At 42.4% G+C, this 25,657-nt stretch overlaps 1 protein-coding gene across 1 annotated transcript; it reads right to left on the reverse strand.

Annotated features, from left to right (window-relative positions):
* Positions 1 to 569: 569 nt before the first annotated feature.
* ctr9 (CTR9 homolog, Paf1/RNA polymerase II complex component) lies at positions 570 to 15,439 on the reverse strand. Its single transcript, XM_079997014.1, has 23 exons — positions 15,340 to 15,439; positions 13,889 to 13,987; positions 13,549 to 13,788; positions 13,347 to 13,464; positions 13,169 to 13,258; positions 11,812 to 12,068; positions 11,616 to 11,723; positions 11,294 to 11,530; positions 10,572 to 10,790; positions 10,274 to 10,457; positions 10,074 to 10,162; positions 9,568 to 9,753; positions 4,426 to 4,513; positions 3,800 to 3,948; positions 3,592 to 3,708; positions 3,356 to 3,501; positions 2,984 to 3,055; positions 2,726 to 2,861; positions 2,447 to 2,587; positions 2,198 to 2,349; positions 2,019 to 2,121; positions 1,769 to 1,881; positions 570 to 1,303 (listed from the first exon to the last, which is right to left on the reverse strand). Exons 1-23 carry the CDS (start codon positions 15,382 to 15,384, stop codon positions 892 to 894), a joined length of 3,501 nt encoding a protein of 1,166 aa, XP_079853140.1. The 5' UTR covers positions 15,385 to 15,439; the 3' UTR covers positions 570 to 891.
* Between the last annotated feature and the right edge of the window lie 10,218 nt (positions 15,440 to 25,657).

Here is a 25,657-nt window from a genome sequence, read left to right on the forward strand (position 1 = left end):
TTATCCATCCACGGGGTGCAGCGCCACTTCGAGGGTAGCTGCGGGGTTGCCAGGCACAGACCGCGATGCGTCGCAAATGAACGTGAGTCAACGGAGCTCGCTTGGCTCAACTGGCAACCCTTCAGCATCATGTCGACGGCCACAGGCAGTGCAGCCTACAGGCACGGGCGGCCGGTGTCACAATTCCACACGTAGCTGCCCAGACGCAACGTCTTAATTACTCAACTCACGCTGTTGAGGTTCTAAAAGGCGGATTTCCCTAATTTCACGGGAGCTACGCTAATTGATTCCCTGCGCAGCCTCTGCATTGAGCTAACAGTTAGCATGCAGCCTGTCGCTAGCTCGGTAGTGGACACACGGGTGAAATAAGTGTTGACCTTCTCCCATGAATCTGGGCCTGGGTAAGAAAGACAAATAGTAAATGAGATTCCCTGAAGTTGTCCGTGGGGATTCAAACCTCAACAGAACAAATTCAGAGTAAAACTGATTCTAATTTGTGACCAAGAGTTTGTCAGTGAATGCAGGTTTCTCAACCAGCCTCAGGAGCAAAACAATCACAACACAAGAGGTAATAAAACAGTAGTTGTGCTATTTTTATTTACATGTTTTTGAACCCAAACTTCGTTCAGTGTCTTGTAGTTGACAGAAACTAGGGACATGCCATCTTTTAAGAAGGCCGACCCAAAACAATCCGATACTGTAAACAGAGGAAAAAGACAATATGCGAGAGCGTTTTGACTAGTGAAGTGACTTATGATAGAAAACTACACATATCGGTTCTACTCAAAAGCTGACAGACCGAAATCCCTGCATCAAATACAGTTGGAAAAAAAAAAAAAAAAGTTAAAGAATGATTTTCTTCTCTATTACAGGTGAAAGAATTTTAAGTCTCTAATCGCTGTCGTCATCAGAGCCGCGGTTGGACGCCTCGTTGTTGGAGGCCTCCGGTTCCGAGCCGTTGTCGGAGCGGCGCGGGGAGCCCCCGTTGTCGGACCCAGCGTCGGACCCCTTGTCCGAGGCGGGCGCCGGCGAGCCAGGCCGCGACTCCTCGTCCGACCCCGACCGGCTTCTCTTGCTCTCGTTGTCGGACTGCTCCAAGTCCGACTGCCGCCGCGCCCTCCCCTTCTTGACCGGGCGGTCGCTGCCCGAGTCATCCACGTCGGAGCCGGTGGCCGAGCGCGGGGGGCTTCCCGCCTCGCTGCCGGAGCGGTGGCGCCGGCCCTCGTCGGAGTCGCTGTCCGAGGCGATGCGCTTGCTGTGGCCGCCCTCGTTGTCGGAGCCAGAACCGCTGTCTCTCTGGGTGCTACGGGGTGAGAGGAGGACAATGATGAAATGGAACCGCTGCTATGACAAAGTAGCCCGGCCGCAATCATTTGAGCGGTGATCATTTCGTAAAAATCTTGTGGATTCCACAATCATGATATTCTATTCAAATGTCAGGGGAATTTGAAATCAATATAAGAATGAGTGAAATGTGCATAAGGGGAGTTTCAAGTTAGATTGAGGCAAATTGACCAACAAAATGTTTTATGTTCAATGTCAATAAGTGGCACGTCTGCAACAGGTAGACATGTATTCTTAAACTAAGCCTATTCTATGATAGTGGCGTAAAAAGGATAACTCAATTATTAAACGCAATTATCTATATGACAATGGCCAATCTAAAGTATGATCGTGACATCCCTACTACACACACTTTGGTTTTCTTCCCCACACAATATGATCCTAATTCCTGACAAATCACAGCCATGACAGTCAATAATCTCACCGGTCTTCTTCTATTTTCAGGCCGTCCTCATCCGAGGAGGATTCAGAAGAGGAGATGATGGCCTTGGACTTGATCTTCCCCTTGAGGGACGGCGGCAGACGGTCAGGCTGGGGCTAAAAAAAAAAAAAAAAAAAAAAAGCAAGTTAAATTAATGAATCATTCATTTAATTCACTTTAATCCTACATCCCTTTTAGCTCCCTTTAAAGGCAGCCAAGCCTTGGGGAAAAAAAAAAAACTAAAAAAAGAAACCTTCTCAATCCTCTTCCTCTCCTTGGGTTTGCGTTGCTTCTTGGCTCGTGAGCCTCCCCCCTCTTCGTCGTCATCGTCACTGCCGTCCTCTCCCTTGGTGGGTCTGAAACACAGTTCACACTTAACACACCGATCCTTGCCCGGCTTTAAGAAACAAAACGTCTCTCCCGTTCGCTCACCTCCTCCTCCTCTTGCGTGACTTCTTCTCTCTGTCTCCGCCCTCCTCCTGGTCACTGCCGCTGCCGGCCTTCCTCCTCCTCTTCCTCTTCGTGGGCAGGTCCTCGTCAGAGTCGTCGTTGACAAACTCGTCCATGTCGCCGGTTTTTTTGCGCTGCCACGGGAGGTTAGACCATGAGACCGTCACCGCAGGAGTTCATTGGATCCAGACAAGGACGAGCACAGAGTTCTCGAGGGGTTTTGACACTCACCCGTCCACCTCTCTTCTTCTCTTTAGTTGACTCCTTTGGCCCGTCTGCAAAAGTCAGCAAGTTCTTGGTCTTCTCCACGTACATGGCTCTCTGCTCCAGAAGCTTCTTCTGCTCCTCCACCACCTTGTTTCGCTTGTCCTCCTAGTGACGGCAATGAGCCAACATAGAAGCATTTTATATACTCAGATAGAAAACTAAAGCAGGCATGTTATTTAGGAAGACTGGTGGCAATGTAAAAAAATACTTCCAAACCAACAGATGACCGTTTTGGGTACAGACCTGTTCTTTGCGCATCTGCTGGCGCAGCAGGTCCCTCTCCTGCTCCTGCTTGGCTCGCTGCTCCTTCTCCTCCTCATCCTGCTTCCTGGCTCGGGCCACGTGGTACTGAGCCTGGCTGAGCAGATCCGAGCACTGCCTGCACCCCGAGCAATATACACAGCAACTCATTACGGTGTTTGGGACTTGCACATGATAATCTGATCCTGAAAGACACAAGCGCTGCCTTTTAAAAAGAAGCGGAGGGGAGTTCAGACTGACCTGACCTCGGAGGCAGCGAGTGCGAGATCAAACCTCATCTTGTCTCCCGCCTTGCTGAGGTAACTGAAATACCTGAAAAGCAAGAGAGAAACAAATAGAGTAAGACAGGAAGATAGGCTAGTGCTGGGCGATACTGACTAAAAAAAATCAACTATCAGGATATTTTCCGACCAATACCACAATATACATTTTTTGACAGTATTTTGGGGATGATTGGGATCTATGTAGTTTAAAAAGTTGCACTACTTTATTGTAAGGCAGCCTTAAAGACAATATTTGGCTATACTGCGATATTCAGATACCAAAATCACAGACAATATCTAGTCATATCATAATACCAATATTATATGGATAGGGACTTGGCCACGCTACCTGTGGGCCAGCTCCAGCTCCTTGACGGCACTGAGCACAGCCTTTAGGTTGCTCTTCTCGTCCTTCAGCACCAGAGTGGCCAACCTCTGGAGCACCAGAGCCACGTTGTACATCAGGACGGAGTCGCTGGGCGCCACGTGACGTGCCTGGTTGAGCAAACACAGAAACGGCACTCAGTTATTGTTCCGCTGTACCAGACAGAATATAATATAATATGCCCCCCACCCTCCATCTACCTTGAGCAGCATCTGTTTACAATCTTGAAGCTTCCCACATTTGAAGAGCGCTCTGGCGAGGTACAGCAGCACCTCAGTGTTCTGATGCTTGTAGAACTTCTTCAAGCAGTTCTCGTACTGGGGAGCAGACAGAACGACTGACTGTGAGGAACGCCTGTCTGGAAATGTTGGCTTTAAAAACAAACATTAATACAAGCGAGGCACTAACCATCTGCACGGCACTGATGTACTGCTTCTGCTCCACATAGATGTGAGCCAGATTCAGCCACACGTCGCTGATGTCCGCCGTGGCCTCCCTTACCTGAGCAAAGACGTCCCGCGCCTCTCTGAAGTAGCCCTTGTGGGCCAGGACGGCACCTGGACAACACATTGTGTGCGGTAAGAAGTGGTGGATTTTATGCAGGGTTACGGTTGTGTATTTCAGTCCCTCCAGGAAATTGCATTCATTCAACTTCTCCACAATATTTGCAAGCTCGCAATTTTGCTGGGACTTTTGTGTTAAATGGCCAAATCAGATCGCTTGAACTTGTCACTTGTATATGCCGGATTTCAACTTTATTTTAAAGATTTACTGAAAACGTCAAAGGTTTCAATGTTTAGAAAAAAATAATAGTTGAGTGCTACAATATTTACAGTCATTGCTGTAATGTGTGTATTATTATAGTGTGTGACTGACATGTGACATGACTCTTTCTACATTGGTAAAATGAGGAAGGAAAAAACAAAAAAAAAACAAATAAGAAAATAAGACGACAAAAAAAAAAGTTAATCCCTGCTATCAGAACCAATCCCCAATGTATGTATCATTTCATATGAAAAGGGGACTCTACAGACCTATGCCGTTAGCAGCGTAAAGGTTTTTGGCGTCGTTTCGCAGGACCTGTTTGTATATCGCCAGGGCACGATCCTGATGCCTCTTTTCCTGAAAATTAAAGAGATACATTTTAAAACGTCAACATCATCGCACTATTGCAGACCTGCCAACTTTGGGAAATTATTTTGGAGTACCACAGTAGAGTAACAGGGAGTCTCCGTGGTGTTTGAGTTACTGCAGCTAATTTACTCCATCAGTTATTCACAACGTAGCCGTCTCGTATCGCGGCTCATCACGTCGTGTGCAAGCTACTACCACTAACTAGATACAGTATACTAATTAATATCATTAGGATATACCCCATGAAATACATTATCTTGTAATGTCACCGACGTTTACCAACTAATGATGCCCGATTGCAATTTTCTTGGCCGATTCAGATTAAAAAAAAAAAATCTGACCTGTCGATTCAGATTTTGGCATAATAAAACATTGACTATTAAATAACTCATACGTTGTCGTCCAATCATTTTATATCCGTGATCAGAGAAATCAAATTCTCTTATAATTTGGTGTCATTGGGCATATCTGCGGTACATCAACGACAAATACGTCACGTGATCTGATCACGCTCACGTGATAGGACAGCTGCACATACGGACTACCACTGCAATTTTCAGTTACCACAATAGTGAGATTGCTGATTTTTACACTGTTTATTATTGTCGTTTATTCACTATGGAACAATAATAGAACATGAAACTGTCCCTGAGTTCCAATAGAATAAATTCGAACATGGAACGGTCACTGAGTTCTTATAATGTGTCACCAAGTTTCAGTATAACTCAACCTGTAACTCACTGAGTTTTAGTAGAACCCAACATAAGGGTACCAACAACCAAATTTGTTGGTACCCTTTGACTAAAAAAAGAAGAACCCACAATTTTCTCTGAAATAACTCGAAACTCATAGAAATTGGACTTTGCTTTCGATTTTTGATTCAACAGAATATTTCACATAACAAAACAAATGAAAATAGCGTGGACAAAAATTATGGGAGCCTTAACCTAATATTTTGTTGCACAACCTTTAGAGGCAATCACTGCAACCACGCAAGTTCTGTAGCTCTCAATGAGACTTGTGCACCTGTCAACAGGTAGTTTGGCCCACTCTTCCTGAGCAAACTGCTCCAGCTGCCTCAGATGTGAAGGGTCCCTTCTCCAGACTGCATGTTTCAGCTCTTTCCATATACGTATGTTCAATAGGATTTAGATCAGGGCTCATGGAAGGCCACTTCAGAATAGTCCAATGTTTTCTTCCAATCCATTCTGGCTGCTTTTAGCTGTGTTTTGGGTCATTATCCTGTTGGAGGACCCATGACCTGCGACTGAGACAGAGCTTTCTGACACTGGGCAGTACGTTTCGCTCCAGAATGCCTTGAAAGTCTTGGACGTCATTGTGCCCTGCACAGATTCAAGGCACCCCGTGACTGACGCAGCAAAGCAGCCCCAACACATAACCGAGCCTCCTCCATGGTAGGTATGGTGTTCTTTTCTTTGAAAGCTTCATTTTTTCGTCTGTGAACATAGAGCTGATGTGACTTACCAACAAGCTCCAGTTTTGATTCATCTCTCCAAGGGACATTCCTCAGAAGCATTGGGTCTTGTCAATATGCATTTTAGCAAATTCCAGTCTGGCTTCTTATGTTTTTCCTTCAAAAGTGGAGTCCTCCTGGGTCTTCTTCCATGGAGTCCACTGTCACTCAAAAAGCAACAGATGGTGCCATCAGACACCGATATACCTTGACCTTGGAGTTCAGCTCGTGCCTCTTTGTCCTTGGCTCTTTTTCTACCATTTGCACTTTCCTTCTGTTCAATCTGGCGTCAGTTTTCTTCTTGCGGCCGCCCAAGGGGGTTGGCTACAGTCCCATGGTCCTTAAGCTTCTTAATTACATTTGCAACTGTAGTCACAGGAACATCAAGCTGCTTGGAGATGGTCTTATAGCCTTTAACTTTAACATGCTTGTCTATAATTTGCTTTCTGATCTCCTCAGACAACTCTCTCTTTTGCTTTCTCTGATCCATGTTCAGTGTGGTGCACACGATGATACCAAACAGCAGAGTGACTACTTTTCTCCATTTAAGTAGGCTGAATGACTGATTATATGATTGAAGACATGTGTGATACCAATTAAAGAAAACAGTTAGTCGAAATATCACTATAATCCAATTATTTATAATCTTTTCTAAGGGGTACCAACAAATCTGTCCAGGCCATTTTAGAATTTAATTGATTTCTTTAGCAATAATTTATCTCTTTTCATAGTTTCTTTACTTTACTCTGACATACCAAAGACATGCAGGTATACAGTAAATGAGAAAATTGCTTTTAATTTCATCACTTTTCAGGAGGAATGAGGCATTGTTTCAATGAGCTGTAAAGGTACCAACAAATTTGTCCACGTCTGTATAACTAACATAGAAATGTCCAGTTCAAACTTCAAATTAAAGTCTCTTTCACTTTTAAGTGCAAATATACATTTATATTATGTTTATATGGTATTTTCCATTCCAAAATAAATTGCAATCATTGCAGAAAAAAAGTAATAATAATAAATGACTGACTCTTCTCACTCTCGTTCACTGGAACTCACCGTGCATTAAACCAACAGAATCCAATGGAACGACTGGTTTTACTGAGTAACTCGTCCAGAACAAGTCAAACTTTTCATCACGATCAGAGCTCACTTACTAGGGACAACCAGAGCAGACGCTCCTTTGCAGTGACGGCGATGAATACAGTCTGCACAATTTTGGAATATTGTCAGGCGATCTAATATTTATCCATAAACAGCCGACATTTTCTTTCCTTCGCTCTCTTTTTTGAGCGCCCACCACGTTACATTACGCTCGCATGGGGTTTGAGTATTGGAGCATTTTCACGAGTACATGAGCACAGTATCTGTGTGTAAATTTGACTGGCACAGAATCTGAAAATATACAGTATCTGGTCGTGGCCAATCAAGCTGAAAACCGGCCAATCGATCGGTGCATCTCTATTACCAACGTTTTATGTGTTAACGTCACATTTTTGTGCTTATTACCCCCCCCCCCCCCCCGACTTCCCATTTTACCTCAGCAATGCAGCGTCGGTGGATGATAAAATACCGCTGCATATCAGTGGTTGGTGAGTGAGTGAAACAGAGGGGTTCCAATGAATGGTACTATTTTGTATTGATTGATTTATTGTTTTCCGTAAGTAAATTACACGTTCTCACACACACGTTCTCACACACACACACACACACACACACACACACACACACACACACACACACACACACACACACACACACACACACACACACACACACACACACACACACACACACACACACACACACACACACACACACACAGATATTTGGCTTTTGGGCGAAATTTCTGGAAAATGTAAAAAGTTCACGCTACAGTGATATTATATCATGAAAGTAGAGCATTTATGTAGAAGCATGCAATGGTGATTTCCTCATCTCAAACAATTTATTGAAACAAAAGGCAACAACAGTGGTGGGTTTACCACAACAAAAAATGTCAACGTCTCAATAACTTGTCATGTGCCCTTGAGCATCAATTACAGCTTGACAACGACGTCTCATGCTGTTCACAAGTGGACTTATTGTCTGCTGAGGCCTGGCCCCCCACTCTTCTTGAAGGGCGGCCCTCAGGTCATTGAGGTTCTAGGGTACAGAGTTATGAGCGTCTACACGGCGACTCAGCTGATCCCCTAGGTTTTCTATGGGATTCAGGTCTGGAGAAAGTGCAGGCCACTCCATTTGAGGTGCCCCAGTCTCCAGCAGCCGTTCCCTAATGATGCCACCTCGATGAGCTGGAGCATTGTCGTCCATGACGATGAAATGAGGCCTGTGTTGTTCATGCAGGGGCACAATGACTAGATTAATGATGTTATTCAGGTAGTATGGGCTTGTCACTGTGCCAGTCACAAAGTGTGGGGCAGTTCTGTATTGACTAGACACACCTGCCCACACTAACACCACCACCACCAAAGACTCGTCTGGTGACAACAGTGGCTGATGCGTAGCGCTCTCCTTGACGTCTCCAACATCGTTGGCGGCCATCATTTCTGCTCAACGTGAATGGACTTTCATCAGAGAACAGCACTGAGGCCACTGGTCCCTCGTCCAGAGTAAATGCTCCCTGGCCCGTGCAAGACGATGATGCCTGTGCCTGGTGGTGTGGTCAGGTACCCTTGTAGGTCATCTAGCACACAGACCACGCTGATGTCAATGGTTTTGAATGGTCTGAAGTGACACTTGGGTGCCTCTCACCTCCCTTAAATGTGCCTGGCGGTGAGTGTCATTCATCATCCGGTTCCGCAGGGCACTGTTCACAATGAAGCGCTCATCAGTGTGGGATGTGGCCAAAGGACGTCCACTTCTATGCCTTTCTGTGACTCTTCCAGTCTCTGTATCTCTGTTGCAAGCTGCTGATGACACTCTGTGACACTCTAAGCTCAGTGGCCACTTCCCTCTGAGAACATCCTGTTTGAAGCCTCACAATGGCGAGGTACTGTTGATCAGTTGTTAGGTGTCGTCTTGGTCTCATGATGTCAAAATGTGAACAGCATGATGAAGAGAACTGTTTAAATTCCAATTCTAATTGAACCAGGAAATGTATTGGTCGATTCATGGATCAAACACCTGTTGTGAATTTTGTCGTTCAGCTCCTTGTTAGAGAACAGCAAGTTGTGCAAAAAGTACTTAATCATTGAACAGTTGGACATGTGCATTCAAAAGTTTAGAGAAGGTCAAATTAAGTTCACCTGTAAAGGTTATAGTGCATTTTAGGTTCATCCTGAAAGCCGAATATCCCTCACTTTTTGTTAGTGCGCGCATGCGCGCGCACACACACACACACACACACACACACACACACACACACACACACACACACACACACACACACACACACACACACACACACACACACACACACACACAATATATATATATTTATTTATTTTTGCGTAGTAGTGCGTATTTAGACCAAGAATTGCGTGGTTGGTACACAAAATGCATGCAGGTTGGCAGGTCTGCTATTGTATCAATTGTCCAAGGGATGTTTTGATAAGATGGTCTCTACCTTTTCGCGGTCTCTGGTGGGCTGATGCAGGGTCTGCAGCCACACGTTGCCCAGCGCCAGCATGGAGTAGGTGTCATTCTGAGTGGACGGCTGCTTCAGAATACGCTCAAACTTCTTCTGACCTGGCCCCCACTCCTGCTTGGCTAAGTGGAGGTTTCCGATCAGTGACCAGGCGTCCGGGTGATCCTGAGCACAAGATGGTAGCAGGTAATTAAATAACATGAACAGTGCTGTTTAACACCAAAAAAAAAAAAAAAAAAAAAAAAAAAAAATTTGAATTGCAAAAAAACGGCTTTAACATTTAAGTCAAAATAATTGTTGTTTATATACAGTAGTGCATTTGCTGCTGCACCAACATATACCTTAGTGCAAGTGGTTCACATAAAATAGTAAATATGCGTATATTAAACATATGCAATGAGTATAAAAAGGCAGACAGCAGATCTATACTTGTCTTCTATGACAAACATACATACTAACCATGATGTAACAGGCTACATAACTACCTGGTTAATCTGCAGGGCTTCTTTAAACCAGTCAGAAGCTTCATAAAAGTTTCCTTTGTCACGAGCCATAGCTCCAAGACGCAAGTAACCTAAAGATGGAACAAAACGCTGTCAATCTCAACAAGTATAAAGCTTGGCCCTGTTTCTATAAATCACACATAAAAGGCTGTATTTCTTAAAGGAACGTTCTGGCAGCTTACAGTCTACATAGTTGGGATGTTCTCTGAGAATGTTTTTGTAGAGTTTTTCCGCTTCGTGGAACTCGCACATCGCCTCATATAAGCGAGCCAGATTGTAGGAAGTGGTGACGGAGATGGCGTTGTAGTAATGCTCGTCATGCTCCCCCTCAGCCTTGGCCCGTTCCAGAGAGGCCAGAAAGTATTTCTATGAAGGGGAGAGAGAGAAAAAAAAAAAAAAAAAAAAGGACAGATGAGAAACATCCTTTGAATCCATACTCATACAGTATCTTCTGTACGCCACCAGGGGAACTCCGGGTACCTTGGCCTCCCCCAGGTTGCCAAGTCTGAAGTGCAGGGCCCCCAGGTTATTGAGGATCTCGGGGGGGACGTCGGCCTGAACCTTCTCTTGCAGGATGCGGGTTGCGGTGCCGTAGGCCGACAGAGCTCCCTGGATGTCAGTCTGCTCCAGGATCTGAGCCAGCTCGATCCAGGCCTCCACGTCATCGGAGTACTGCTCTGTCACCTTCTTCAGGTGGCCCTGCACACAAAAAACGACAGCTCTCCAAATAAAAGGTTTTATAAAAGAAAATGAATGCCATTCAGAGCACACGCGCACAGGTACACGCGATACATGCACATGATTTGACATTGTATTGTTCCGAATAAAACCAATAGTCTCGACCAATAACTAATCACGACCAGACATTTTTAGCAGAATGTGGACATCAAAATGCTATTGGCTGGGTTCCCTTTGGTGGTTAAAGATGACCGATCTTCTCTCAGTCTCGCTCCAATTGTCACACTCCTTTGGTGCAGCACAACGCCTATAAAATAATTGTTTTATTCATGGGAAATAGGAAAAAGCAAAAATATGTATTGTTTTAAACACAAAAATAAAACGGTTTGTGAATATATAGAACAGTGTCGACAGTCAAATAGATGCAAAGTAAGTGGTGAAAGGGGTAACTAATGAAAAATGACTAATGAATCAGGGAACCGTTAATAATTATCGATAGTGAAAATAATGTTTAGAGTACAAACTTTTGCAATGTCCCTCTTTTCTTGATCGTCAGATGTTGCGTAGAGAGACCCCAGGATTTTCATGGTTTCGTAGTTGTTGGGATAAGCCTTCAAAACCTTTTCAAAGCACTGTGCTGCATTTTCCTTGTCCCTTCGATACACATACATTTGACCGAGGCCAAAAAATGGCAATACGAAGGTGGAGGAGGCAAACTGAGTGGCCTGGTAGTAATACTGAAAGGCTTGGTCGTAATCCTCCTAAAAAGAGAAAATACATTTTTTGATTAAATCAGAGTGTTGTGCAAAAAAGAACATCACGACCAAAGACTGCTTTGGCTCTTACCTGCACATGAAAGGAGCGAGCCAACTGGTAGCAGCTCTCCGCCTGCATCGCCTCCACCTCTGTGTTATGGAAAGCATGGAGGGCCAGGTGCTGCACTTTACTATAATCCTGGTTCAAAGAGGAAAATGCAACGGCTTGAATCACACAATTGATACTTGTGTTTAGAACTGTGGCTTAAACCATATTAGAGTCTTACCTTTTTGAAGAAGAAGTGGTTGGCCAAGTGGTTGAGCACCATGGGGTTGCTGGGGTCGATGGTATAGGCCCGCGACAGGAGCTGCACTCCGTTCTTGATGGAATCTGCCTCCTTGTTGTTGAGTTCCAGCACGGCCAGGCCGACTAGGGCTCCCACACATTTGGAGTTCAGCTCAAGTGCTCGACCAAAAGCCAAACGGGCCTTTTCCAGCTTGTTGAGCTTGACAAAGCAATGGCCCATCCCAAGCCTTACTTCAGCTGGTCAAGAACAGAGAAAAAAATGGTCCGTTAGAACTAGGAATGCAGAAATATAATACTACTATTTTGTTAATACTACATTTAGTGAAATTACACCTCTCATAAAAGGAAAGAAGCGTATAATAATTTCACAAAATAATGACTAACAAAATAATAACATTAATTTTATCACCATGTCATGTCATTTTTAACAACTAAGTATCAACGTGTTTTTTCATTAAAAGGAGCAATTTATTACAAATTTAAAAAATGTATGTTACTTGTGCTTAAAGTCCCTGTAAAGCAAAAATAAATGCATTCTGAGTTTGTCACATCACAGAAAAATGTGTTAACCACCCAGCCTAATTCGAATGAATAAAAATCGCCAAGAATATAAAATTAGGTTTCAAAATTGTGAAAAAAAGGCAGTTCCCTCTGCTCATAGACGCTGGGGGGGTGTCCGTCGAAGACGCTGAAACCACGCCCAATCACAGACGTTTAGATTGGAGTAAGTTGATTCCATGTTTAAATGTTCTGCTGAACCCAGTCCGGTGGCTCTAGTTGCTCACCTCAAAGTGCTGCTGTCTGGCTACGGGACTCCCCGCTCTCCGGTGCCCCCTCCTTGCTCCCCTGCAGGCCAGGTCGGGGCTTCGCGGCCTGCTAGCATGCAGCTAATGCTAACCTAACCAAACCCTGTGCCGCCAAACCAACGGGACAGTTCTTTTTTGTTCCGAGTGTCCGTGGCATGAGTTCACAGTGTTTTTCTACTCCCTAAACAGTGTTTTATCCCAAACTCCGTGCTGTTAGCTTAGCTTATTTCACCACTGATTCTTCGATTTTGACCTGGAGTTCATATCAGTTATGGAGTTCATGTTAGGGGAGGGGCCACGCCAAGTATGACAACTCTCTGTCAGCGACTCCTGGTTTAGGCCCGCCCAAAGTATCTCACCACAAAAATGGTGAGAAACAGTTTAACGGTCTAACTCCGCAATTCAGTACTACATCGCCCAGTCTTGTATAATGTGTTTAGAAACAAATCACAGAATTCACTTTACAGGGACTTTAACTGATTTAATACTGATTTAAACGACCTATGGTTAGACATTTGGTATTCTGTTTACCTGGACAACCGGGGTTCGTGCGCAGAGCCTTCTTGTAGTATGCCAGTGAACCCCTGTAATCCTTTTTGTTAAAGGAGATGCAAGCCTTTCCTGTCGATGGAACATTGCAACAATTTGGGTGGTTAATCATGGGACATCTGCCAGGGATTGAAATAGTAGCCTTTATGTTAAAACTTACCAAGTAAAGCAGGGATATTATTGGTGGCCTGGTTGAGAACAAAGTGGAACTGAGCGTCTGCTTGGTCCATTTTATCTCCCTCCAGGAGGCAGAAACAGGCTCTTCCCAACAAGTGGTTCTGATTGGGACACACGTTTGTTAATGCAGCTTTTATTAATATTCTCCACACCAAATCCAGTTTTGCGCCAGGCATGTTTCTCACCTGATCGTACATGATGATCTTATCTGCCATAGTGTACAGCAGCGTGGCCTGCGTGATGAGCTCCTTCTTGGCATCTTTATTCTTCTCTTTGCGCGCTTGCTGGACATAATAGGCGGCCAAAGTGTCCAGACAAGTCATCTGGTCCTTCTCATGGTCTCTGTAATCCAGGTTTCCATCTATGCGGGCCGCCTCGAGCAGCTTGACAAAGTCCTCCGTCTTGCCCTGCTTGTAATACTCCAGCTAAACACAGATCAGATTTTGACATAAAAAGCCTTAGAATTGTGAAAAAGATACAAATGATCGTAATTTGGTGACAAACAAACAATTGAGATTCACTCACCGCTAAAGCGATCCATATGTGCAGCTGGGTGTGCTCCTGTTTCAAGATACTGATGACCTCGTCTCCCTCAGGCAATTGGTCAAAATCAAGCTCAATAACCTGCAGGAATCAGTGGAAAATATTTAGCAGGAAAATAAGGACTGGGAGAAAATCCATTCTGACATTTTGAAAAAAAGGCAGCTTGAAGAATTCAAATCAGAGACTTGGGCAACACATCTTAACATTAATAAACATTTTAAAGTTCAAGTAGTCAGTGGTGTAACTACATTCCACCTCAAGACAATAGCCGATAATAATAATAATAATAATAATAATAATAATACGGGGTCCAGTTTAGTCATGTTAGGTATGTATTACAGGTTTACGAGGTTCCGTAATCCGAGGTTCCCGAATCTGTGCACTGTGATTATATGGGGGAAATTATGGGCGTATTCTTTCTTTACTCGCTCTCCTTTTGCAAGATGCTGGCCAAGTTCAGGTTGGAGTTAGGAGGAGGGCGAGTTCGAGTTTAAATTGGGCCTCATCCCCGCTGCGTGCTGCCCGGCCAGAGAGTGGAGGAAGCACTAGCTCTCCTGCTGTACGATTGGCTGTTTGTGTCACATGTTTTGTAAAACACAGAACGAGTTACATTTTCCCAAGTTTCCTTTAAACGCAGCCCCGGCTCAAGCTGTCTATGTTGGTGTCGCACGCAAGTGGCTGGAGGGAAGTTACTTCCGAGAGACAAAGCTTTGACTTCGGATGATTAAGTCACAGAGCGATCCCCATCCTGAAACTAATGTAATTACAGTCGTTTTTGACTAATTTCTGCTCCAGTCCAAATGTAGATGGATATTGATCAAACTAGAACTAGGCGTCTGAAATGTCCAGGTTCTAACGAGACTCTAACCATGTCTCTGCGGTGTTGTTTCAGATACTTTTACCCCGAAAAACGCAGAGATTAAAAAAAGAAAAAACACAGAGCAATAACAATAGTGGTCCACCCTACAGTAATAATAAAAAATATAAAAATATCAATAAGCAATAAACTTACAAATTAACTAAAACTTAAAAAAATACAGTAAACAATAAAATATTCTTTTTTTTTTTTTTTTTTTTTTTTTTTTTTTTTTTTTTTTTTTTTCAAAAAATTACGATAAACAAATCTTTGTATCAACAATTCAGACTGTCAAAATAGGAAATTGTGAAAGTTTGCATACATATAGTACAGCAGTTGGAAATATTTAGAAAATGCAATGGTAGTTAATTTTTCTACAGTCTCCGATTCCATTTGGCTGCAGACACTACATGGTCCAGACAGGAACACAATCAGCAACAAGGCTCCAGAATGAAACACCAGCAGCTGCAGTAGTATTAGCATTAGCCTCCATTAGCAATGCAACGACTCCACACAAGTTTCACTTTCCCAATGTTTCCGACAAAGTAGCTTTTTTTTTACAGTGGGCGTATTTTACCTCGTCCGTGTCCCGTAAAGGGATCTCGATGGAACCCCGAGACATGCTGGAAAACGACGATCCCGCTTGATCTGGTTTAATTAGGAACTCACACACCGAGTCCCCGTGCCGCTGTGAGAGACCGCGGCCACTTCCGCTCAGAACCAAACACACGGGGCTGGTGTTCCCACAAATGACGTCCGGGTGGAACAGAGAACATGTCGGATGGGGTCGCTCTGGTGTCAACGGTACGAAAGGTGTCATTTATGCGGTGTTCAAAATTAATAATTTCACAAGTAGAAATATTATTATTATTATTATTATTATTATTATTATTATTATTATTATTATTATTATTATTATTATTATTTTGTTTTATTATTATTATTATTAGTAGTAGTAGTAGTAGTATTATTATTAATGATAACAACAACAATAACAACAATAATAATAATAACAATAATAATAATACTTATTATTATTATTGTTATCTTCCATCCATAAATATTGTCTTGCCATTCAACATGATGTCTCTAATCTACTGTATCAGTGAGGCAAACTACCTGTATACTTCTAAATGGAATTAGTAGACCAATTAGTCCCAGGTGCCTGAGCGGTTCTTATTGGAAGAGCGAATCAGAATCATTAATAAATCAAAATACATAAACATATAAGAGAAAATAAAACTTTTGTTATTTCTAACGACTAATTAATTACCCAATATTTTATTTATTCAAAGTAGAGCCTTGGTTTTATTTATTCCGTGTAAACCAAGTACACTATGTGGGTTTCACATATAATTAGAATTCATATAAAATGAGTCTTATTTTATTACATTATAGATATACAAAGGACAATGTTTTTTTTAATAAATTTTTTGAATCAAACTTCATTGCATTTGAACGAGACCATATCTGAAAAGAGGGTATCATCTCTGTCTTCAGTATATCAGAGGGAAATCAGAAGGTTCACAACAAATGTTCAGACTTTTACATCAGGCCTCAACATCAACTTTATTCTGGTGATATGATAACAGGTAAAGAAGGCTGTTTCGAATGAAGACACCATCTAGGCTGTCAAATTGGATAAATTAATAAATACTGATCTGTAAAACAGACAGATTATATTCGATACTTTAATTCTATCAAAAGAGTAGTCTTCAACAGTAGACTTTAGAACGCTATCTCTGTATATTTCCCTATAACTTTACATTATATGATACCCGTTCCAAGGGAATTGGGAGAAGATAATTGGTTACCATAAAAGATTGTGTCTACAGTCTTATCCCCAAAGCCCGTTTGAATAATATTGGATTTTTTTTTTAGGTAGCAAAAGTCTCTATCAACAACAAGCCTTTTTTTTTTCATTTACAATAAAATTAGAATTTTCCTATCAAACCATTTAGGACTGATACCAATTTGTGTTCATCCAAAACAAAATTCATATATCAATGGCAGACCCGCTTCATCTTAACTGTTTGGTTAAAGGTAGAATAGGACAGCCTTCTCACACAGAGACAATTACCACTGCCTGAATTGAGTAAAGTTAAGTGCACTGCCTGTTATCTGCACGGCCTGATTGCAGCATAAGACTTGTTTAGCAGATTGTCCATTTGATATGTAAAATTGATGAATGAAAATTCAAATCATCCATTAAGTGAATCATCGTTGCAGACCTGCGGTGGGCATCATTTTAGCAAGAGGTATATAAAACGAGGAGCCGGGATGGGGGAGGGGTGTCAGCTGGTTTTGATGTGTAGCAGTGAAAACAAGTGAGGAATATACACATTTAAGAGCCTTTGAGGACTTCCCCTGGCTTACATCAGTGTAAATCTGGACACGCCAGCACCACTTTTTCTTACCAAAAATTTAGCTCCTGATTTGTTATTCAACCACATTTGACTGCTCCCAGAAAAACTGCCCAGGACTAAGAAGTAAGTTTTAAATGTATTTTTACTGATTAAAAGAAAAATAGAAAAATACTTGTTTTACATCATTTACGTTAAACTAAAAGCAACAATGTTCTCTGCATAATTATATAAGAAGTTTTGTTTGGCTATTTAAATTCCACATTTCTAACAATAATTCAGTTTTGATATTTATTTTGGAGACCACATGAGGGCGAACATCTTCGAAAGATGACACCAGGAACATGAAACTAAAGCCTGAAACTGCATCGTCCTGCACACAGGTGTGTATCTATAAAAGTTTATTATAAGCAGAAACCTCCTGCACAAATAGCACCAGTCCTGTTATGATTTCAGAGATCTTGGATTAAATCTGACCATGTTTTAAAATCAACCGTCAATTCTTTGTTTCTACTGTAGCCTGAGTTATGACTTCAAGGCAGGTTATGAATACACATAAGATATTTGATGTTTTGTCAGCGTCCAGCTCATGTGAGAAAAGAAGGCGCTCGACGGGCCACAGGAAGCCATCTCCAGGCACGAGAAGGCACAACACGCGCATTGATTCAGGATTCAGCTCCACAGAACTGAACCCAAATGTCTGACGGCGGTGATGGTAAGATATTCTCTTGTCCTATTTATTTATAACAGGAGGTTGGTTGATAAAAAAAGAATGCTTGTGTGTGAACCTGCAATAATTCCAGTCCATTGATCTCTGTTTAGAGCAGGGACCAGCCTGCCCTGGGCCTATTGAAGTGCCCCTGGACACTAAAGACACAAGTGGATTTTCTGAACTTGAGCTCCTTGATATCACATATGACGCCTGCAACACCATCAGCACTGGTACAACAGGCGCATATCATTGCATATTTGTTTCTTTATATGTATATAATCCTCCGTCCTTTTTTTTTCAGGAGAGGTTTTGGCTTCCACCATCATGCAGTACTTGCAGACCATGACCGGCCACAGTGCGGAGCAGGGGAAGCTGAGTGCACTGCAGCGCCTGCTCGACCCCGAGTGTCAAGACCCTGTGGTCAGCAGAGAGAACTTCCACTCAACCATGAGGGAGTGGATCGCCCACTGCGGCCAGGAAGGGTAAGCGGGGACGCCATCAAATAGGAGTCAGTGATATAGTCACCTCTATATCACCGTTGAATCGCATTGTATTGAATGAAATAGTGTCGAATTGCACTGCATGGCAATAGGGGTGAATTGCATCATAGTGCATTGGTAGCTGCACCATATGTATCTTTAACGTATTTAATCGTTTGGCATTGCAGCAAAATGCGTATCCCATTAGCCTCAGTGATGGAGATGCGCATCCCAAGTGTTTTGCCTAGAATGGCATTTGTTAAGGTGTTATCACACGTACCCATTTCTAATGCAAATGATGACATCCAAACAGATTGTAAGTAAGTGCCATCTATAGACGTACAAGCTGAGTTTGCTTGTCTTGATGACCTGTCTTCATCAAATTCCTGTCAAGATGCAATGTTCTCTCCGGTGGTTTGAGCATTTTCTTGTCTTTTCGCTTTTCCTGACATTCATGAAAGTGTTTGTAGTTTGTCTAATCCCTATAGTTTAGTAGCAAAACATAACATATTTGCAATTTACTGTTCATTATTCATTATGTCATTATGTACTTTAACCAAATATTTAACATTTCTGTGTTCCATTGAGTCCAATAAGTTGTGTTCATACCTTTCAGCACTGAAGTAGACGAAAATCATGTGTCTTGGCCAGACCCTTCCAAAGTGTCTATAAATGGTAACGGGTTTCACTCTACTCACATATTTGAAGAAATATCTTTGATACATTTTAAGAAAGTTCCCTCTCCTTCAGGGTTGGATTACTCAAGTGTTCAGAGCAAAGCCCTTCTCCCAGAGAGGGATCACAGTTTCTGGTCAGTTGTTCTGCTCCCTCGATCGATACTTTCACTTAGTGTATGAAATCCTTGAATGTTGTAAATCTCATGCATTATCATCCTCAATCCTAAATAAAGACCATGTAAATGTTGTTTTGCACCAGTGAAGCAAAAGACCTGCTGGGTACGATAGCTCAGCTGAAGCACACCCAGCAGAAACTGTCTGAGCAGAACAGCAGCCTTTTAAGGACGGTGGCTCAGTGTGAAGACGCCAATCTGCAGTTGAACATGGAAATCACAGAGCTATGCACCAAATTAGCTAAGTAAGAGTACAACATATTGAAACAATTAAAAGGGAAGTTTTCACGCATTTATTTTATTTTCATTCATTCATCGATTTTTTTTTTTTTACATTATTACAAATTGTACTTTTTTAAATGTTATATTGCAGCTGACATTTTTTCACAATCACTTTTTTTATTTTGTATTTTTTTGTGTAATTTGTTCTTATAATTTGCGTTGTTATGTCAACTTATGTGCGTTTGTTAGCAAATTACACAAAATATCTGTTAGGTATGACCGAATAGTGATCGGATAAGATATTAGGGAATGCGTAAAAACAAAGTGTTACTGTTTCACCTGTAGCGCCCAGCGTGCCTCGGTGCGAGCCTTGTCCCTGGCGGAGGAGCTGGAGGACACCCGGCGGTCCCTGCGCGAGGCCCAGGAGAGGGCCAGCCGCACCCAGAGCAGCTGCACCAAACTGGTACAGGGGGATACTTAACAAACACCGTCATGATGAAGGATTAGCGCGACAAACTGTTTGTTGCTTATAATCAACAATATATTGTTTTCATCGTCAGAGCAATGAGGTTGAATGCCTGAGAGTTCACAATAGGATCCTGGAGGACAAGGTAAACTTTTTATCATCCACCGTGACATGACTTTAATATACTCCAGTTATGGACAAACTGATACTACCTTTTCACTACCGATTCCACCTTTTCACTACTGATTACAACTTGTGAATTCTAAACGAACTAAGTGGGAATGGGACTGTACAGACCAATGCTTCTCAACCTTTTTTTAACTCATTATTCCATTTTTACGTCCCAAAATGATATTGGAGTCAGTCCAATATGCTTCATATTGAGGCCTATAAGCCACAGATTGAGGCGAAATAAGAATCCAGATATTTCAAAACTGACACAGTGTATAAATGGTCAAAATGCAGATTTTCCACATTGCACATTATTATAAACTGTTTCATGTGAAGGAGAGTATCGCATCGATGTGCGTATGTGTGTATATCAAGTGTGTGTGCATCAAATGAACCCACGGGTGTTGAGACCCCAAGGTTGATATCTGGTATAAACTGTTTGTTGGAGAACATAGTGATTGACATACAAGCCAATCTCTCCCCATTAAACAAATCTTCAATAACAAAGCAAAAAATCAAGTGCCTTTACTTTTATAGAAGTGAAGATATGTTTGATATGGATCTTGATATCAGAGTTTTTATTACTGTATCTAAGTAGTTACATTTTTATTTAATTATAATTAGCTCATTATTCCGCAGGATGAAAAACTCACCTTTGAGAAGACATATTTGGAAGACAGTGTCAACAAAGTGAGAAAAGTCAATTCTGAGTTGAAGGTAAGGCCAGATCATGAAATCTCCATTCGGTGACTTTCTGAGAGGCGAGTCCACTAACACTTCGCTACCTTACTGTTCGCAGGCAGAACTTGAAGAAACCCTGGTGATGCTAAGTTTAAAAGACAGAGAAATAACAATGGTAAATATATTGAAGTGTGTTGGATCTCAATTTTTTTGGAAGTACCTTTTGACATATGTTCGTTTCCTTTGTCTTTTTTTTATACAGCGAGAAATCCTAATGACTAAGATGAAGAACTCTCATGTTGAGAGTTACAACATCACTGAGGTATGTTATCAATTTAGAGATTCATTTCATTTTTTAGAACTCTGAGTTCAACTGTGAAAATGTATATATTTTTGACAATCAAGGGTGGATTGGGCTGAATACAACTTCATGTGGGCCAGATGACTTTTTAAGTTCCTTAAAAATTATTAAGTTGCTAGATGGTCTATATGTGCAGCACTGTACGGATTGTGTTTATTTGCCCTTGTAATGGAAAAGTAGGGGAATGGGAACTAGGGGGGGTTTCAAACAGATAGAAAATATGTAGGAGGAAAAAAAATTTTTTTTTAATATAATCTTCGTAAGAAGAAAGGACACCCCTGGGTACACATCAGAAATCCAGTGTTTCTCTTTCAGCCTTTGTGAGCCAACTTAATTGTCATGTTCATAGATAAAATCAACAGACTGAATTATTACTTTATGTTCTTCCATGCCCCTTGACTACATGTCCACAGCTACTGGAGGGTGAAATGTGACTGTAAATCGTTGCCTTCTTAGATTTTCATTCGTCTTGTGTTGTCATTAAAGGGACTGCAGTCAGAGCTAACAAGATTACAGGAACATTCAAAGCAAGTTCTCTTGAGGTAAATTCTGTCTGAATCGGCGTCTTAGTTTTTTGTTTTTTTTTCCATTGATTTCTTTTGTCTGCTTTGGTTTTCCTTGCCTGTTATCAGACAGAATTGTCAACTCGTCACACTCTGTTTCCATCTTCAGTCCGACGTTGCCTCCGCTCTCACCGATTTCTGTGCAGGATGGAGATCTGATTTCCCCCAGTCATTAGAGACCAACGTATCCATCTGAATTTAACGCCATTTTAAGTCGACACTGATGCGTCGCCATGCCAACATACTGGTTTTGCATCGATTTAGAACAGCCTCGATAGCAGCGTCTATCTTGTCGGTCGCCATTGTTGTTATTAATCCTCCCTGGTTCGGGGCGGCGCACAGCTTGACAACTGCATAAAAGTCTATTGATTAGCTAATCGTTAGTCCCCTCGCGGCGCTAATTGAACCGATCGTTTTTTCAACCGAGGAACCGCAGTTTGATGATGTCAGATGAATCGGTCAACTCGGTGGAGTGGGCGGCTTCAAAGGTCCAGACCCAGGCAATGGTTATTCTATCTTTCACCTCCAAAAAAGGGAGGTTTACCTAAATTATGCTTCTCAATCGTCCAATACAGTCACAGTGTGTGTGTGTGTGTGTGTGTGTGTGTGTGTGTGTGTGTGTGTGTGTGTGTGTGTGTGTGTGTGTGTGTGTGTGTGTGTGTGTTTGAGTGCATGTGTGTGCCCTCGTCCTTCACGCCCACAATAAGCTGAGACATGCTCTTGCAGCCCTGCAAGTCATTCTAGATTACATCAAAATAAAGTACAAATGTTGCCATTAGGGTTAATACATCTAATGTACATTTAAGTATAATATATATTTAAATCTCGCTTTATTTCCTATGGATGTTATTTGACAGAATGACCATAATGCCATACCCTATTCCCATCAGGTTTGACTGGCCTTTCCTCAGCCTGCAGAATTTCCAGTGTAGGGGAGATCCCCCGAACCTGCGCTCTCTGCACACTGAGTTTCAGGACATGCAGCAGGTAACAAAAACTCAATGTGTACATCTTTCCCTGGTTATTTTCTGCCGCTGGTTATTTCCTATTCTGCAATTTTGCTTCGTTTGCAGCAGCGTCGCGGCAGTTTAGAAGACCTGAGAGTCCCCTCGCTTCACATACAAAGAGATGGCATTCAGAGCATCATTCAGAGGATAAAGTCAGCTGAACTAACCCACCGTCTCCACACTAATCACCCCGACAGGGTGAGCGTACGAGACCTAGACACGCAACAGAGGAATCTTGTGTACTTAAGAGATAAAATAAATAAATGTGTATATATATATATATATATATATATATATATATATATATATACAGTATATATCTCATGAATGTGGTGTAAACTGGAGTTAACAGTTTTCTCCACGTACACAGGACTTGTTTGCCTCCACAGAACCACAAGAGAGGCCTTATTCTCAGAGCCTGCAGCATCAGACAAGCATCAAGCAGCAGCTTGTCAATGTGTATGTGAGATTTTACCTCCTTTTCTCCTGTTATGGTAGCGGAATAGATTGAGTTGATATCCTCGACTTATACTGAGAGTCCTCCTCAGTGTAATAAAAAAAGAGTCTGCCTTAACAATGTATTTATGGGTGTCTGCATTATGCAATCAATGATAGGACGGTTTCCAGGAGGCTGTAAGGGATAAGTGCAGTTTTAGGACCCCTTGGTGACTTGACACTCAACATTGTTGAAGGGTTTGTTTATAAAGCTAAGCGGGTGGTTTCAGGCTTCGGGATCTGGAGCTGCTGAAGTCGGTGTGGGAGGAGAAAGGGGAAAAGGTGGAGGAGCAGCGGAGGGTCCCAGTCCCGGAACCGGAGCAAAGGCAGATCAAAACAGAAAGTCCTGCTCAGACCCAGGCCCAGAATCCGGAGGCCAGGAAGGTGGCGGTGGTGAACTGGTGGAAAGCCCTGAAGGGAGAGGGCGCCAAGATCCAGACCAAAGATGAGGACGGCCAGCAGTCCAGCCAGTTGCTTTCTCAGACAGAGGACAAGCTCAGGCAAGCAGAGCAGACCATCAGTGATATGAAGGAGAAAGTCTGCAGCCTGCAAGCAACTTTAAAAACAGAGCAGGACCATGTGATCGAGTATAAAGCCTTACAGGCGAAGGCTGCGGTTCTTCACACCGACAAGGAGACCAACACAGTGGGAGAAGGTCCTCAACAGCTCGGGGAGAAAGTCGCAAAGGATTTGAAAGATGCAGCGGTGTCCACAGACTTCACGGATTATTCCACAGGTGGACACTACAGCAGGGACGAGAAGGAGGGAGCCGAGCGCTGTTTGAGCACAGACGGACTGCTTAGCACCCTGAGGAGGATGGAGGCCATGGTCAGCGGAGCCCTGGAGACGGCTGAGCTGGTGAGGCAGAGCGAGCAGAGGGTCAGTCGGGTGAAGGAGAGGATGGAGACCATCACGCACAGGGTGGAGGAGGCTCTGGGCAGAACAGAAGACACTGAGCAGCAGCTGGGCATTCTGCAGGCGAGGATCATGGACAAGGATCACACTGAGGTTGGTGTGGGTTGCACAGAGTTTGACCTATTTTTTTTTTTCTTACATAGATAAAGGTAAATGGTACATTCCTTCATATTGCACAGTCAAGAACAATGTCCTCACTCCTCAAGTAAAGAATGTTTTTTGACAGCAAAGGGTGGACAGAAAGATAGATAGATAAATAGATGGATAGATAGATAGATAGATAGATAGATAGATAGATAGATAGATAGATAGATAGATAGATAGATTCAGTATTATGGGGAGTAACATAACATATACATACATACATTATATTATTATATATAAAAATATGTGACTGTATATTATTATTTCTCTTTGTGTTCTTATCGAAGTCACCAGGTCCCATAGCGTCGACAGGTCTTGTATCAGATACCGATGAGTCCACAGCAGATCCTAGACATGAAAACGAAGATCAACAGTTTACCGTCCCAGCTCCTGTGTTCCCACAAGTTACTGAGCTGCCGCTCAGAAATGGTATGATAGTAACATAAAGTACAATATTCATGTGGTAGTGTAAACACCATAATTGGGGTTGAAGGGGGTAAAAGTCTTCAATTCACTCATTTTCTTTTCCTGTTTGTTGCTCCAGGTCCCGCAAAAGCCTGAAGTGGCTTTGTGGGCCCTGGGGCGTATCCCATCCCATCATACTCCTGGGAGAAACAAATGCGTAAAAAACACTTCCCCTTTTTATTAGCAATCCCCGAGGAAGGTTGAAAATAGACTGAGCAAATATTTACATTATTCAAAGCAGCTGGTACAGAGATGGGGGGGGGAAGCCTCTTTGGTGCTTCAGTATTTTATTGTAGTGGATGTGTATATTCTTAAACACAGAGGGTATGTGATTATGCGATTATCCTGATTAAAAAGCATTGTGAAGGCTTTTTGAGGTTGAATGCCTAAATGATATATTGATGTATCTGGGCAGTTCGCTATCCTGAACAGACCTGATGCACTTTGGTTAAGTATAGCCTGATTGTGATTTGTAGTGTGGTGACCATGATGCAGGACAGGCATGGTAAGGAATGCTAACTAGGTGGATTCAACCTCAGATTAGGTAGAGCAGTAGGAAGATGGATGTTTGAGGTAGAGAGGAAGAGAGAAAACAAAAAAAGCATTTTTCGCCACTTCGCCATGAAATTGTGGACAATTTGTGCCTCTATTATGGAAATACATTGCTAAATGGACATCTGAGTTTTCAGAAATAGCTTAAAATGTTTTCAAGTATGTGGTTTTGCTGCAAGATTATTCCTTCATTAGAACTCTGTGAGGTGGTCCTTGCTGCTTTGGAAAAAAAAAAACCCAAAAACAATGTAAGCAACAATTCACACGTATCTTCTTCTTCTTTTATACCTGACACAAATTGCTACAGTTTATTACTAATTGGCAACCAACTTAATATGAATTACCATTGCAGCTGCATTTGAAATTGTGATTTTATTACTTCTAAGTTAAACTACATCACTACATAACTATTCTGTTATTTTGTCCACTTCCTGTATATAGATATATAT

Source organism: Zeus faber, assembly GCF_960531495.2.
Source record: "Zeus faber genome assembly, chromosome: 3".
Classification (NCBI taxonomy): domain Eukaryota; kingdom Metazoa; phylum Chordata; class Actinopteri; order Zeiformes; family Zeidae; genus Zeus; species Zeus faber.